We start from the raw sequence: 17,625 nt of genomic DNA on the forward strand, positions 1-17,625 counted from the left end.
CTTCGAAATGTTCTTAGTCTACAAACCCGTAGAGAAAATACAGCGAAAAGAAAAAATCAATTTTTTAAAGCCAGCGAATTAGGAAAATCCCTTAAGTAGCTCCTTTCGCCGTGCCGGGTGGAGCAGAAACAAAGGGAGCGCTTAAGTGGCTCATTTATGGTCTGGGCCGAGTGTCAGATATGGTGTGAGCTGATCGGATGTAAATCTCGAAGTAACTAACGCCCACGGTTGCCTACTTTTCCTACGATTAATGAGCTGTTACTGAAAGAAGGCAGAAATTGGCAGGACTCGCAGCATTTTGCGCCAAAGGCACGGCTTCGGGAACGCTCGAAAACGTTGCCACCTACCCTGTAATTAGGACACCTCGGTGTGATTCTAATTAGGGGCCTCGGTTTCCCATAAATCTCCGGCTGTTATAGAGGTCATGTTTGAATGAACCCCGAGGAAGCGGATCTTAAATCATTTGGGAAATCAAAGCTTCGCCGAGAACCGGGAACAAGATCGATGAACTCTTATCTGTGACTGTTACATATCTTATCTTAGCGTTCTAATAATTTCCTTATAAAATAGAAAACACATCTTCGCTTTCCGTCCAAATTAAAGTACTAGTGTGTAGGTGTAATTTAAGGCAGTAAGAACATTAGAAACATTTAAAAATACTGTTATATTATTTTCAACCTATTAAATATATTAGAAAAGAAAAGAAATTTCTATTTCGTTCCAGTTTATTGCAATTAGGAGAAGATCATTGCAATTATTCGAAGATTTTTATGTTGCACAAAGATCCGCTGTCTATAAATTACGTTAAATCGTCTGAACTAAATGCTTTCAATTTGTCCTTTCCTTGTTGGAACGTCGATGTGTAACGAGAGAGGAGAAGTTATGGGTCATTGCCTCAGGAAATCATCGTTGAAAATTGAATAGCAAATGAACTGTGGCAGCGCTCGTGTAAGGTGCGCTGGGTCTTAGGGACTTATAATTGATAAGTCATTAAATCGTACGCGTCAAATTGGATTTAATCATCCTGAATCATCGCTTCTAGATACTTCGAACGATCGGGAGAATAGGACATTAAAATAGGAAATTAAATCTTGGGTTTATTTACTACAGTGTTATATTATCACTTACAATTATGTAAATATCTTCTCTAAATAAATAATTACTCTTCTCAAACAAACAGTATTAATCAGTTGAAAACAAATTGCTCTGCAAATGAACTCTGACATCTGAGGGTCTAAGAAATTAGTATTACAATTTAAATATCCCCTAAACTATTGATTTTTTGGTATAAGAAGGTTAAACATTTTTCATGGGGAATAATGATCTGCATAGATTGGTGTATTAAAAGATACGTGGTTCGATTAAAATAAAATTGAAAATGTCCTTCATCTACTCTTCCATCTATAAAAAAAAAAAACTATTAAAATGGTATTATGTCCCCTTCAAAACTATATAACTATTAATTTCAGAGATATTCGAGTGGTTCACTTGAAATGGGACACCCTGTATAATTCTAATATAACTTATTCAAAAGTTGGAGAACTCTACGAAGCCCTGATCTAATTATCTTGATATCATCTAGGTGTTTATCCAGCAGCAAATTCAGTTTGGAAGTCAACTCGAGTAACGTATGATGACCCGTTGTTAAGTAGCTAATTATGTAAGTTGAGACGTCACGGTTGAGAGCGTACGCACTGTTTCGGCGGGAGATTTCGTAGATTAGTTTGCCAGCGCAACCGTTTCGAGGGTAACGGTCAAAGTACATCAGGCTCGTCGGAATTCCCGTAAACACTGGGATACGTCCATTTGCCGGTGTCCTCTTCTTCGCGTTTCCACGGGTCGTTACCCATCAACGCGCAACGGCCTCCTGATAGTTATAAATCATAATATTGGGATTAAATCGCGCGTCGCCCGTCACACCGTCGCGTCATCGCGTTTTTCTGCTATTGAATCGGCGAGATCAGAAATTCCGTAAATCACAGTTTGTCAGTTTTTAACGAGCCGAAAAAAGCAATGTTTTACATAAAATTCAGAATTCTCACTTTTCTTTCTCTTGTTACCCTCTTCAAATTCGTATACGATTAACCCTATACTTCGTGAATATTTGTGCGAAATAAAATTTTTCTTTTTACGTTAATAATTTGAACCAGATGGAAATAATATATTGTCGTTCTTAGATTCAGTAAATTTTTCTACTGTTTCATATTATTTTTATCACGAATATTGTACACAAAGTCCGCAATCTACTTATAATAAATACAAGTTTAATCATTTTCTTCAACTCTGGTGCATTTCACTTGGATATTTATGAATTAGATTATTTTTACACCAGCTAACCCACCTTCATATTATAAATAAAATTGAATAATTGCAATTTAAAAAAATTTTTTTTTTTTTTAGAACTAGTCAACAAAAAAGTTCTTGGTTTGTTAATTCGTCACTTGATCGAAGTTTTGTCGGATCAAAATTTTTCAGAAGTGGGATAGATTTCGTTATTGAATACACCGCAGAAACTCGTCACATAGAATACGCAGGTATCCTCGCATTATTATTTTCGCGGACATGTAAATATGATAAATGTATATATCCAAAAGACACCGTTACATGTAATCGACACTCGTTTGCCTGTCTCCTTGTAATCACGCCTGTCTTCTAATGGTCGGACACTTTTCTAGAATTATTGTGCAGCCTCGCTGATTTCACATTAATCTCCGTTTTATAATCAGTCTCGTGATCGCGTCTACCGTTAGCAATGTTTGAAAAAATGCGTACATCTGTCTTTCCACTTAGCTTTTCTGTCACCGTTCCATTAATTTTGATTTATTATTGGTTTAGACGGTGGTATCATACAATAAATGTTACAATAAATATCGCGTATAATAATGGAACACGAATTCGAAATAAAAATACAAAATTCAAAAAATAATATAACAACAGTTATATTATATCAAATTCTTCTAATATTTTTAAAGTAGTTACAACATGTGAATTTTGATTTTATATTTAAAAATGTTCACCTAAATGTCAAAATTCATGCAGAACATACAGTTTAATCGTACTTACATTACTGATGGAAATGACTTGCTTCAAAACAGGAAGAAAATATTACAATATCATCCCCCACTCCCCACTTTCCGTTTTACTGATATCTTGACCCCTTGACACGAGAGCAACGTTCACGTACAAAATATTATCGCGTGTACGAAAAATGTAAATCACACGGTTTGCATCGATACCTCGATAGCGAGGAAGACGCGGAAGACGAGACAAGTGCAGAGATAGAGACAGAGGCTGATACTTACGATAATCGTACGGTCATCATCATCCCGTTACCAGCAAGAAAATCTAAACGAAAAACAACGAATACATAATTTTGCTAAGTCACGATGTCCCGTGTGTTAACCTTTGGTCGTGTCATCAAACGCGTTCAAACATATCTAACAACACAACAGCATTCGATCACCAGTGTTTGCTGTAATGTTATTATATTTGAAACGGTACCACAAACTGCGGTAACGTAAAGAAGACTAGTAAATACATACAATTCGTATAAGTAATATAAAACATATACAATATTATTGGATATTTATATTTAAAGTTGAACTTTATTAAACACTTTGCCATATTAAATATTAAGCATTAATGACATCTCTACTCTGCGTTTAACATAAGACATTTTCTAGTTGATAAATGGAACCTGTTCTCACCCTGATTTTTATAAAATCCATGAGCAAAATACATGAAGGGAACAACATTGCTACACTGTTTCTCACGTATTAAACTATCTCAACAAACAAAAATATTTCGTGCCGAGGAAACTTTTTCCGAGGGGATAAAAGCTAGGTTACCGGAACAAAGTCTCGTATCAAGACATTATTGTAGTTTCCTCTGCAAGAATTTCTGGGGCCAGCGCGTGGCGTGATACGCTCCTGGTTGCAAGAAATCCTTGTGCTGGAGGAAGGGAGGAATAGAGAGGAGGGAACCGTCGAAGATGTTCCCGGTCGCGTGCCGTTGTGCTCTGCTGGGCTCAACGATCTTCTCGCACATGACACACCGGAATAGGACATTACGACATTGTGCGTGGCATTACACTGTGGGCAGGCGTGGTGCCCCGACGTGTCCCGATGCCCGATGCTCGATGCCCGACGCCCGACGTCCCTGACGCCTCTCGTCCGTGGCGCGACCATAAGCATAGGATCTCGATAGTTGGCCTGCGCCACGCGATCGGCACGTGGCCCGCAATTGCACCGGGGCCCCTGGCCCCCTTGGTCACGCTTTGATGATTTGCCTCGGCTGCTCTTAGTATTCGTACACGATATAATTTCTAGGTGGTCGCGCCGCGCCACCGGAACGCCTGTTCGCCCTCTGTTACCCCTTGCGGATTACTGGACTGAGGATAATTGGCCGTTTCTATTGTTACTATCGCGTACTCATAGCAGCTTAACTCTGCCATTGGCATTTGACTTTTGTCAAATATGTATCGCTACCCTGAAGTACGGTGTCGCGGGAACACGTCATATGATAACGTGCGACGTTAGAGAGCGTTTCTTCTCTCCGAAATTATTAGCTGTCAGGATTCCGCTTCTTAGGGTCTCCGCCGATCATTTTATTTTTCTCTTCTTTCCCGAGAGAGGCGTGCGCCAGCCCCAGCGACTGAATAAAACTCGTTATGCCGCGCGATGGGGTGCTCTCTGTAGACGTTTCCTTTTTATTTTTCGGCGACGTCTTGTCACGAAATTTTCTAGAAAAATTATTGCAAGATCATCGGTACATTTCATTATTATTAACGAGCTCACGCTGGACGGCTTTTGACTAATAAACTCGTCGAGGTACACTCCAAACATCTCTTGAACAAATGATTGTCGGATAGAACCATGTCAGGAGAATAAGCTATCTGTCACGGTCCCTTCGGCATGGACAGGACGAACCAGTTGAGTGGCTTCAGTCAGGATTCTTTTCGAGATTGAACGCAAGTAGCAGTCCGCGTTGAACGTTTCACTAGGTACTATCTTTGGCCATGACCACACCGTGCTCGGTTGGTACCAATCCGGTTAAGGTGTCCAAAAAGCCCGGAGTCGTGGTTGTCGACAAAGAGAATTCTGTAATGACCGTTACGGTGTAGAAGACCGAGCAGAGACGGTGTAAAAATTAAGTAACTCCGCAGAGCTACAAACTGAAATTTGCCCCTATTAAGAAAGACAAGGCTGACAATGATACGACCTTCCTCCGCATTCTGAGGAAGCTGGGCGGGAGCACAGGACAAACGCGTTATCTCGTCAGGGTTAAGTCACCGTGTACCCGGGGCCGAGTACCGTACACCATCAAGTACCCGATGCGCGCGAGTCTTTATCGTCGCTTTGTTGACCGGCGCGTCGCACAATGTCACCGGGAGGATATTCGCGGCCGAGCCTCGCGACAATTTCTCGAGGTTCGACAGGAAACGTCCATTAGCGGGCCAGTCGACGAGAATTTACGACACGGGACCATCTTTTTTCTCTTTCTCTCTCTCTCTCTCTCTCTCTCTCTCTCCCCTTCACGCTTTTTTCGCCTTATCTTCCATTCACCGTTCTCACTCCTTGTTCCCGTTTATCCGACAATTGCGACGACGGGAGTCCCAGTATCAGCGAGCCACAGGTACGGACGAGCTCCTCGCCGAACGAGGCTTCCGAATCGTCAGGTAATTTTACAGCGTTGCCGACATCGTCGGCATCGACACCCGTCATAAAAGACGATCCACCCGAAAGTCTTCCGGGCTGGTACACCTAAGTGAAGTACCGTGTTGAACCATGCGCCACGACTACTGTCGCTATCCGTCGATCTTCGACAACCAATTAGTTTGTAACAGATTCAATTCCCGCCTTTTTCGGTCGAAACAAAAACGATGCGCACAGCGGAGCTTCGGTTCGGCAGGCTTCAAGGACTATTCTACAATCTACAAAAAAAAAATTTATCACTTAATATCAGTCTTTACACGGTAGTCTATACTATGTCCCGAATCGTAACTTCGCTAGCACATATTTCGCTTAATTTGAATAATATGGGATAGTTGAATCCGTCTGGCCCTTTACTTAATAATTCAATACAAGTGAGATAAGTATAAACTTAACAGGTAAACAACAATTCGTCAGTGTTTTAGTTTAAACCGTCGCAGTTTGGAAAATAAGTTCCATCCTCCATAATTCGTTTTGCATGTTTATTTGTGATCACAGAAGGAGAACATATGACAAATTGAGGATCAAAATAGAATGGGGGACTCTATGCGCCCCTTTTCAGGTCAGTTAACTCCATTGATACCTACCGACTGGAGAGCGTTTCGCATAGCGACAAGGTCATGCGTCACGAAACAAATACTAGGAATCGATGCGGAACGCCAGCGCTCAGCGAGGCAATTAGATAATAATTAATCCCACGCACCTCGTTTATAGTAACCGACCACCGACCACGGTCACGCTTTGCCGGTCAGGATGTAACCGATGCAACAGATGACACTCGCTTTTGGATGGCACCACCCAGCCTATCACTACGCGAGGGATGCCGCAGTTATTCTCCGCCCCGTAGACTCGTGCCATGTGGCGATCCCCTCGAACCATCTTCCGACACGTCATCGGTATAGCTAATTTACGATTGCACCCTAAACCGATATACCTTTCGACTTTGCCCCCATACTGACCTTATTTCAAAAATGGCTCGAAATCAGGGCTCGGATCAGTTCTGGAAAATGAAAAATGAATCAAATCTTTTCAATGCCATTTCTGAAATCCAGTTTTCCAAAATTGGACTTCGTATCTCTGTCATCGTCGTACAATACTTGGGGTTTAGATGACCTTGAATACACAAAATTCACAAACAGTTGAGTAACGAATGGAAACGGCGAAACGATGTCTACGATTGAACGATTAACGAAAGAAGAATTATTTTATTATAATAAATGTTCGAAATGACGACCATTAACATCGATACATTTTTGAAAACGAAAATTCGAGAAATGTCGTACACAATTAGAGAGTTGAAACAAAAAGTACGTTTATTTTACTTCGTAAATACATTTTTCCATATATTAGGTAACGTTAGAATGTACTGTTTGTGTTTTTTCTTTACATAAAATACAATATATTTAAACAAAATATTTCCGAAAGATGTTTCCGAAAGATGCTGCAGACATACGCCGAGGCGTGCATCTCAAATCTTCCAGATTGTGGAGCCGAGGAAAATACACTGACAAAAAAAAAGGATCAATCAGAATGATAGTTGTCACACACCGCTTAATTGACAGTTTCGTTTCATCTGACCGTAACACTTGGCGCACGAGGTTTCGTCGTCTTCTTCGGGGACGCCAGCAGGTTCGAGTTTCAGAAGTGTATGCTTGCATGAATGCAACCTACAGTGGCAGAGTGGTCATCGTGGTCATCTGTGCTCTATATTTCGGACACGGCGCGTGCCGTGTCCAATAATACGTACTGCACGGATGGATTCACTGACGAACGATAAGTAATTACAATACGAAAGGGTCTCTATTCAAGCAATAATTTTTTACGAACAATAAGACATATGGCTCGACAGTCGGCTGTAATTGAACAATACACCAATAATTTGAAGATGCAAAGTGTTTTATGAAAAACTGCAGTCGGAATTGCCGACTCCGCACTATATTTACATAATGCATTACTCGTAGATAACGATCGAAAATAAATTTTGTAAATCAGCAGATCCGTATAAATAAAAATAAGGGTTGAGTAATAACATTTGCTTAAACCTATCTTTTTAGTGCGCGCGGTTACAGAGTTATAGCGAAAAATTCAAATCGGTGTAGAAAAATGATTCAAGTAAATATTATTCAGTTTATTTAATACAAAATTATTACCACCTTCCATTTCAAAAATTTGTAAGGCCCCTATTTTTTCCCCTTAGCAGTTGTCTCCCAAAGAATTGACGGCATACTAAACAATTAGACCGTTTGAACCATTTAATTAAAAAAAAAAAAAATGGGTGGACATTTTCGTTAGATTCTGAGAAAACCGCTGTAACAATTTGTTTAGCACGCTGTGTACGAGCCTCGATTGTTGCGCTGTGGGAACGTTATCGCGTCCGATAGTAGGCTAACTTATGCAATGCTCAGTCTTCAATTGCAACTCACAGATGTCGCTGATTCGAACACTTTCTCGCAAGTGCTTGTTATGCCACTTGGTAAATATATAAGATGCGATTGGAGCAGCATTATCGGATGAGGTCCGAGGCGTTAGCGAAACAGAAGCTTGGAGTGCTCGCTGCTTTGGTGGTGTCCTCCCTGAATTTATCAGAAAGTCCTTGCGAGACTCCTTGACGAATATACGTATAAATATTATTTATATCTTGTCTTTTCCACATTCAATCACTGCTGCGAGGTCCGAGTGGCAGTGACCATTGGCTCGCGTTCTCCAGTGCATGCTTTCTTAATGTTTCGCAAAATACAAGGAATATGATAATATTTCTCATTTCTTCAAAAGTAACTAACGCGACGTTGACCCCATCTTTTGTCTCTTAAAAGAGAACCGCATTTACCGTATTTTTTGTTTATTTTCTCTTATTCCCCAGGAGAAAATTTGCCGTAACAAATGTTATTTCTCTTGATAGAGTCAGACAATGTTTAGCCACTCCATCACTTCGTAATTTCATGTAACAAAAAAATATGAAAACGAAGCTAAAATGTTGCAAAAACAAATCTCTTTTCTCTCACGGTATATGCGAAAAAAATGTTGGATTTTACTCCACTTTGGTAGACTCCACAAGGTTGCATAAACCCTTGATAAAATCGAAGGGGAGGATCCAAAGAGCTTAAATAAAAGAGAAGAAGAAAATTGAAGGGGATTTTAGAAAATAAAGTTTGGCGGCGTTGTTCCTTTAAAAGGCTGCGACCATCACGAAACGAATGCAGGCCTAGTTATTTCTTTGAAGCGTTGCGGCCGATCCACCCTTGATTTCTCGCCAGTGGAGGATAGTCGGTGAGCGGTTTAATCACGGAAAGGGTTAACGAGTTTTGCGTTCGAAACGAAACCGATCGGTGGCAAAATCTTTCGACACGGAGTCAGGTGGTTGGAATCGTAATCCCCGCCGGAGGTGCTGCCTTTGACACCATAAGGGTAGCGAGGTGTCATAAAATGTTCGGTGATCCGCTCACCTTCGTGCCCTGGAACGAATCGTCCTTCCCCTCGGGACTTGGTCCTTCGTCCTCCAGTTACGCCTCGTCAACAAACAACACGCTGCACAATAATGAGGATGTAATTTCTGTTGAAGAATTATTGGCCGTGCGCGAGTTTAACCCTGAAACCGCCATTTCGTCGCGACCATCCTAATTCGTTGCACATCTACCCTCCATTTTGCGAACATTTCAATCGGGGCTCGATAATATCCACTATAACTATTTGTACACTATAAGTGTACAAATAGATATATAATAGCTACGCATTAAATAATTATTAGCTTAAATTTAAGTGGGGCCCGAATAGTTCACTGAAGGGTTATTATAGCAGAACAAATAGTAATGCGAAATTAAATAAACGCTCGTCTCTCGGTGTACCTTGTTGTCATAGTCTTCCTTCGAATTCGATTCGGTTTGAAGGTAGACGTGCGCGTGACTGTTCTCCGTAATCGCATAAGCGTGGAGAGAAAGTATGAGAAAGGGGATGGAATCGTGGAATCTGTGGAAAGGCAAAATATTTCTTAACAAAGCGCGGAAAGAACGAGGAGGTTCGAAGGATTCGTGGGACGGATTTGACCGAGTACAGGCTCCGTCATTGGGCGTGACCAAAAATGGTCGAGTTTTCGAAATTGTAACCGGTGTCCGTTTCAGGTCAAATTTGCGCCGCTTGTGATCCTTCTCGCCGGTTTCTGGTGAAAGGTTAGGAACAGCGATCTTCACGGATTCGCTTATTACTTGGTGCATTCCGTAGTTTTAGCTTCCAACTAATTGACGGCAATCGTTAGACGTTTCAGTTGTTCAGTTCTATTAGGCATAATACCCTTATACCGGGTGTACCACACAAATAAAATCGTGTAAATACTTCTAATATTCAAAGGTGCATGAAAATACGATCGATTGTGCTCTAAATAATTTTTCCTTCTTACTTGTTCTGACTCAAATAATGCATCTGGTATAATTAGGTACTTACCAGCAAGCGTTGGTTAACAATAATTCAGGTACATCCTGCATAAAGGTCCGCAGTCTAGTAATTAATGATCACTAATTATCAAACATCTGGAATCCTTATTTTCGACTGGCTCTTCGAGGAAGGAGAAAAACAGGAAAATAAGGTGAAACCGATAATAACGAGCTCCATTGTGAGGCACGTGCCGCTGTCCGCCCACGCGTTTCGAAACAAACGTTTTTCCTCGGACCTTGCCAATTTGCCGTATGGAAAAGGGTTACCGATCACTGTCACCACCCCTTTCTTTCGTTTGGGGTTTCGCCCAGTGTTCGCTTTCTGGCCGAGAGGATGCTCAACTTTCTTTTGTAGTGAAACTGCCAAATGTCGAAAGTCGAAAACCGCTACACACTCGTTTTCTAAATTAATTAATCTAAATTAACCCTCTCCGCACACAGGACAATTTTCCACGAAGTCCAAGTAGCGTCAATTTTACCTTTTTCCTGCTGTAGGGGAGACCACGATCAAAAGTGACGATTTGGTTTTGAACTAAGATTAGGCTCAACGAAATTACATTTGCAACAAAGGTTTTCTGCGAAGATAGAGCATAGTTTACTAGATGATAGATTTAAGAAAAACAAAGTAAAATTTTTACAACTTTTTGAACTTGTGACGAAAATTTAAAAAATGTGCTTTGTAGATTAGTATAAGTTCTATACATGCAGAAAATTTCACTACAATTAGTCGATTAGAATAATAAAATGAAACAGCAAAAATAAGCTGAAGTTCTTGGAAAATTGTAATTTTATTATAAATATAAAAATGTACAGGAGTTGATTAAGGTTAACATGGTCTTATACATGGAGGGAATGGAAAAGAAGACTGCTGTCGTTGTAGTAGTTATAAAATAATACTTTATTTACAATATTTTACAAAGCTGTATTGACATCGATGTTTTAGGATTTTTTATTAATTATAATCGCACCGAGTTACTAAGTATATCGCTACTGTAAATTATTTTCTTCTTTGGCCCCGTGTTATAATGTATTAATGGACGGCACAAAATGACTACTGTAAAATTCGTGGCTCGATTAACTCTCCTGACTAGTTACGCCCTTAATGATTAAATGTAAATTAAAATTAAGTACAACGTATGATTTAAATATGTATAATAATTTCGTTAAATGGAAACATCTCGCTCGATTCTTCTTTCAAACTTAACACGAAACACCTAATAACTATTTAGAGTATTAAATAGTATTACAGTATTAATGGCACTATCCTTTTACATTTCTACTATCACTTATTGTGCATTTAGTCGAGTATTCTATTCAATAAATCTTCATAGTAAATCTTCTTAATAGTATTACATAAAGATTGAAAGTACCATGCAGTCGCGCTTATTTAAAAATAATTTAACGCTTCGCCTAAATTAGACTTAATATTATCGAGAGTCCTTAATCTTTGGATCATATATCGTGGAAACGATAGACATTTTTAATAGTAACGACTACAAATTTACACATGATCCATTTTCATTTTAACTCGTATACGCATACACACAATACAATTATACAACAACTAAGTAAAAAACGAAACCTCCGCATAGCAGAACTAAGATTATTTTCAGTCCACTATCTTAATTTATATTTTGAAATTCGTTGCTTGGTCAGCTTTGTTATAACCTACAATAAATATTTATCGATTATCCTATTTTAAATAGTATTACAAAATTAAATGCTACAATAAATATACTAAAATAATATTATGCTATTCTAACTAATATTACGAAAGTAAATGAAATTTTGTTGTGGATACATTACGCTTACAATTTATACAAAATTAAAATTATGTATTTGCTCTTTGTTTCTTTGACGATTAATGACCAAAAAAAAAACTCGGATTCTTAAGAATATTAGTGTGAATTTGTGGTTATAATATTTGAGTGACGTCTACAACCATCTACCGACAAATAAAATTCGTTTATCGATTAATGAAATAACAGGTGTCAACATAGTGGCCAGATGAGGGAAGGTAGTACAAATTGAGGGGAATACAGTTACCCTCTCTCTGCCAGTACCGGGTTAGTCACGTGACGTTGTGACGCATGCACGACAGAGACGGAACGCGTCACGCGAACGGCCATTGGCGGAAACGGGGGAGGGGAGGGGATAGAACAGTAGAAGGGAAAGTTAGAGTGGGGGAGTAAGTCCTGATCTGCAACTAGGGGTGTCGGTAAGAAATACGATAATCGCCGTGCTCGCAGATGTACAACTGAATTAATTAATGAGTTTTTCGTACCGTTACATGTTCTCGCCACTTTGTTATTGCCATTTTCCATCGTGCCTCTGTAGGAGATCGCACAACGCCGCGATATACGTTTGCGCCATTTGCAAGGTCTCAAATTTGCTGAGCTTGTGATCGGCTCCCAGGCTGGGGACGACTTCCCTTAACTTGTCAAAGGCGTCGTTTAAACCATTCATACGGCGTCTCTCTCTTGCGTTTGCTGCGAGACGTCGACGCTTCAAGACGCTCGGTGACGGTGGCACATCCCTCGATCGCCGCCTTCCGCGTCGCGGGCTATTCGTGGGTGACAAATGTTTCTAAAAACAGTCAACAAACCCGAGTTTCAGTTTTTCACGATTCTCCAAGCTAAACGTTGTCTTCACAACATCCGTCCTCCATTATACACTCCTCAAAAATTGTTGCACGAAAAATTCTCTTGGGCATTATCAAGATAAATTATTATTTCATTATATCTTAGTTTATTCGAACAGCCGAAGAATTGAAAAATTATTTACTAACTTGAACTTCACATTCAAATAATTTTGCATTTCATCAAACGATTCGTACGCTCCAAAATTCTATTTATTTCGTGTGAACCGTGTGAACAATTTTAAAAGCGAATGCAGTGAAACTTTAATCATTGAATGCATATACAAGTAAGGCTGCTTTGAGCTTGTTTGAATTTTCGAATTAATTCCACCAATTGGATGGAAATGGCCCATTTCAGCGAAACGCGAAATCGCAATTGCTCGTTTTCTAGCTCACCTGCGCGGACGCAACAGGTTCCCAACAGGTCCTCCTCGGCTCGGCGGTCATCTGCATCGGCTCGCTCTTTTCAAGCATCTGAAATTTCTGTTCCTGCGGTGGTGTCTCGTAGCAATAAGCCGCCGGGACGTATTCAACGGAGTTCTCTTCGTGTAGCGTCGACCCGGGAGAAACCGTGTGACTTATCGCGTGCTGCGGCTCGTACCTGTTGAAATTGAATGGGACTTCATGAGCATCCCTTAACCGCAATGCCGGCTAATATATACTATTAGGAGCGTAATTTGTCGTGCCTTCTCTCGTCACAAACGCAACATCCGCCGCAACAATGTTAACGCATTCAAAAAGTTTTACGGCAGAAACATCACACGAAAGGCGAGAACGTGCATTGAATAACGTGCGCAGCGAACGAACAGTCGATTATCGGGATCCATGCTTACCTTCGAGGCGTCATAGGTGTCAACACACCGAAAGAACTCCTGTCATACGAGTCTGGGGTCCTCGAGTATTTCGGGACCGCGTCGTGCTCATAGCCGATCGTCTCCGATTCTTTTCGCGGGGTGTGCTCACCTTTGTGCCCGAAATTCTCGCCGTACGGGATTTTCACGGAATCGTAGTTCGGAGAATTGTACGGCGACGGGTACAGAGAATCGTACGTTCTCGTGCCCGAGTAACCGGTCGTCATCATCGTGGCGGTCACCGGGTAGTCGTGCGGATTCGTCATCAGAGCCATGATTCGGTCACTTGCCTGAACGCGGTCCTGCTTCGTCAAACGTTATATCCTCCCCGACATTTTCAGACGTTCATCCCACGAAATTTTCGAAACGATTACATTATCACCGGCGTCGTGAACATACAACAAGAACCGTTCGCTTCGGATACTAGCTATTCGAGATCTAGCTCTTCCAAAATTCACCGGAAATTCACCGTGTCTTAGACATAGTAGCACAACTGGATGACACTCGATATCACATGTCCCAGGCGAACAGATATTTTTCTATTGTCGATCACACGGACAGCTGGAAGAGTCGGGCGAGCACACAGTAGAGTCTGATGCGGATTTTTGTTCACTATCCCATTGATATTACGAGAAGATCGTGTCATCGGTTCGGTAACAGTAGGAACAGCAAGAAGTCACCGATCTTCGCGGTCTAAAGGCTGGCGTTTGAGTGTGGCGCGTGCCGCGCGTCCTTCAGCACATCAACATATGGTTCCCACTTCGTTTCATGTCCATTCTATAGGTGCACCTGGTGGCCAGTTCGCTTCTGTAGCTACCCTCTCCTCCTCTTCATCTAATACCACTTTACCCTGGCAGAAGTGTGCCGGCACCGCCACCGCCGTTTCCCACCACCGCACCGGCACGCTCGCTTTTTCCTTCTTCCCTTTCCTGTCCCGGCGTTATCTGTTCGCGTACACAGAAGCTGGACACTTCCCGAAAGGAAGGTGTACCTGTTGATGTAGATAACGGAGAACGAGTAACTTGTTGATTTAAACTCCGCGGAGGAGAACCGACGACGAGTTAATCACTAACTCGGACGTTGTTAAAAGGCTTAAACCTTCTATTTAACCCCTATATTTGGTAGGACGTGGGATTAAAGGGAATTTGGTTACCGACAATTTTATACATTACTTACATCATCCATGCACGTGGAATATAGTTAGGTACAGCCTACGGTTGTTACTTACCCTTGGCAAAAATTATTCGATCAAACAAATACAGTGGTTGATCATTGTTCACATTATCGTTACAGGAAATATTCCCATTAACGATAAAGGCAAATGCAATAATTAAGTAGGGTGAGTTTCTTTATTTCGCATTTTACGAAAGAGTAAAGACATTATCTTCCAATGTTCTTGTGTCACTATATTTGATTAGAAGCGAGGCTGTTTCATTTTATTTCGTGTATCATTGTTTAAGAGATTTTGTATGTCGTATAACAAAATGTTTGGAATCACATCATTCGACCGATATTGAAGTAATTTGAAATTAGTTATTTTGCTATATTGGAAGAGAGTTTTCTTGAATTATTTTCGATAATTATATAAATCGTTAATTGGCACGGCAGTTGTAAGCCAGGCTTTCACATTGTCCAAATTCTTCTTCACTTCACAAAACACAGTTTGACCCCTCGTTGAAGTTCCCACGGAACGCTTTAGAAATCCGGCGACTTTAACGACTGGATAAGACAATCTCCGCGCGAGAGATGCGCCCGATTTCGGTTACACGTTTTAATTTCCTTTTCTTCATCTATTAAGTCGATTTGCTCTCTTCCACACAGAAAGTTTAGATGGAACTTTTGTTTAATCAAACAAAACATTGCAATTGAAAAATATCTTTCCTTTTATTTATCTAGTTTTATTCTACTAATTATGATTATTTTTCTTATCGAACATTATTGTACTTTGTAACATACTTTTACATCTTACAGTGATAAAAAACAACGAACATAGTTTAAAACAAAATAATCGTGTGCCCAAATAATAATTTTATTTGCCCTGGTTTTATCTTATTAAAATGATTAAGGAAAAATCTTGCAATTAATGTAGACAGTTTTTATATTTTGTACAAAAATCCGCGGACTAATTATTCGATTAATTAGTTGTTTTCGAAACTGCTTTGTCCTCAGGCGAATATACTAAAATTCAAACAAAAACTGCATTTCTTCGCGCGTAAAGGAGAAACGGATATGTCACGCCAGTTTTGAGCAGGCGAGACCATAAAATTCGGAAAATTTTTTCTAACGGACGTTCGGCTCCACGCTGAAAATTTAATTCCAATTACCGATTTTCCAGTCTTTGTCTCGTTTACACAGAACACGCCGGCAGACTTTCTCGGTTTCGCCGGTTCGCTGCAGCGAGACGACAGATGCTATAATAATGGAACGCTACGGAATATAATAACTGCGTGTAATATGTGTATCTTATTCGACGAGTAAGAGAACAATAACGGAGGAAGTGAAAATAAAGAGGAAACGGCACGCTCGCGCGTGCATCGATGTCTCTTATGTAGTTGAGCATATTCTACGTCCATGCAGCAGCAGTTATAATTGTAAAGTACATTATTGCACCTATGAAACTGGTGTAGGCTACCGGTCAAACGGTCAAAACCGTTCCATGAATTGCTACGCAGACACATGTACTCGTTACGTTAACAATTAACACTTTACTTACACACAAGAGATAACTTACTGGTCTACGAATAAAATTGCTATCGGCATTGTACTTTAGCAGTTAATGCAAATTATTATTCAATTACGTTCTGGCCTTCTAACTCTACGGTTACCGCGACAAATCTGGAAAATGATAGTGACCCTAATTTGTTGTGTACTAGGGTAGGGGTCCCTTACGTTCAAAGCATCTTTCTTTAATATTCGCTATGCTTTAAACTCAGTGGGTCCCTTACCTAATACGAATGCAATGAGACAAAACGTCGGTTCAGAAAAATCGGAATTATTTTTGCACCGAGGTAATATTTCAATTAAAGAAAACGATTTCTTCCATTGCGTGTCAGAGCGTTCGGCAAAGCAGGAGGAAAATTGACAGAATACAACGGTCACAGCTCGGGGCGAATCGCCTTGAGACAATTAGAGATAGCCATCTTGCAGCGGGATCTAGGTCCGTGAGGAAGGGGCTGTTGGGCCCATTGGGCCCACTGGGCCGGCGCGGCGCGTGCCCTGCGCCGACGAGCAACTGGGGCGCATGACGAAAGGAACTGCAAGGTGTTATCCCGCCGAGTGCAGGAGATTGCAGGATAAAGAGTACCGACTATGGGGAGAAAAAAACTGTCTCGGAAGCACTCAGATGTGGAGACACCGTCCCTCCTAGGAGCGGAGTCCGTTAACTTCGGGAAGATGCAATAAACTTGCTAATCAGCGAGGGGAGGTGTTTTTCGAGTCTATCAACGGATTATTTCAAACAAGCTACGAAATATTAGCTACTTGAATGAATTTCTGCTCCGTTGAATATCGTTCAGCATTTGTTACAATGATAATAAAATATCCGTCTGTAATGACAAAATTTATATTTTCATTTCTTATTCCCTTGCGGGAACTTGCGGAAGCTACCAATTCTTGTCTAAAATAATGACTGATTTTTACACATTTTGTCCCTGAAGCATCGTTTTCACAAATCCGAAATAATCACCGAAGTCGTCAGCAGGAAATAATAATTGAATCCTGCCAGAAGTTGACGAATAAATTTGATAGGTATAAATTGAGACAAAACCAATTAGCAGGCCATTTATTCTATGCCCTGTGGCCCCGGAAATATCATTTCTCCCTTCGTCGATTAGAATTGGTTCTTGACGAATAACATCGTGCACTGTGACGAGCGTTAACAAGTTTTTATCGGCTTTCGAATGACTTCTTCAATGGGCACGGGACCAGAAATCAATTAAGTCCGTGTGGGGGTGGGACACGTGCCGAGCGTGATAGATCGGAGTTGCTGTTTTCTGCTTCGA

General features: G+C 40.7%; 1 protein-coding gene across 2 annotated transcripts; it reads right to left on the bottom strand.

Annotated features, from left to right (window-relative positions):
- Window positions 1-11,036: 11,036 nt before the first annotated feature.
- Window positions 11,037-14,766, bottom strand: LOC143354905 (uncharacterized). 2 transcript variants are annotated; one of them, XM_076789273.1, is made up of 4 exons: window positions 13,607-14,766; window positions 13,170-13,374; window positions 12,420-12,721; window positions 11,037-11,803 (listed from the first exon to the last, which is right to left on the bottom strand). In XM_076789273.1, exons 1-3 carry the CDS (start codon window positions 13,897-13,899, stop codon window positions 12,443-12,445), a joined length of 777 nt encoding a protein of 258 aa, XP_076645388.1. In that variant the 5' UTR covers window positions 13,900-14,766; the 3' UTR covers window positions 11,037-11,803; window positions 12,420-12,442. The 2 variants fall into 2 exon arrangements, with proteins under 2 accessions (XP_076645388.1, XP_076645387.1); XM_076789272.1 differs by having other exon boundaries at window positions 11,037-12,721; window positions 13,607-14,765.
- Between the last annotated feature and the right edge of the window lie 2,859 nt (window positions 14,767-17,625).

The sequence above is a fragment of the Halictus rubicundus genome, chromosome 6, assembly GCF_050948215.1.
Source record: "Halictus rubicundus isolate RS-2024b chromosome 6, iyHalRubi1_principal, whole genome shotgun sequence".
Taxonomy (NCBI): Eukaryota; Metazoa; Arthropoda; class Insecta; order Hymenoptera; family Halictidae; genus Halictus; species Halictus rubicundus.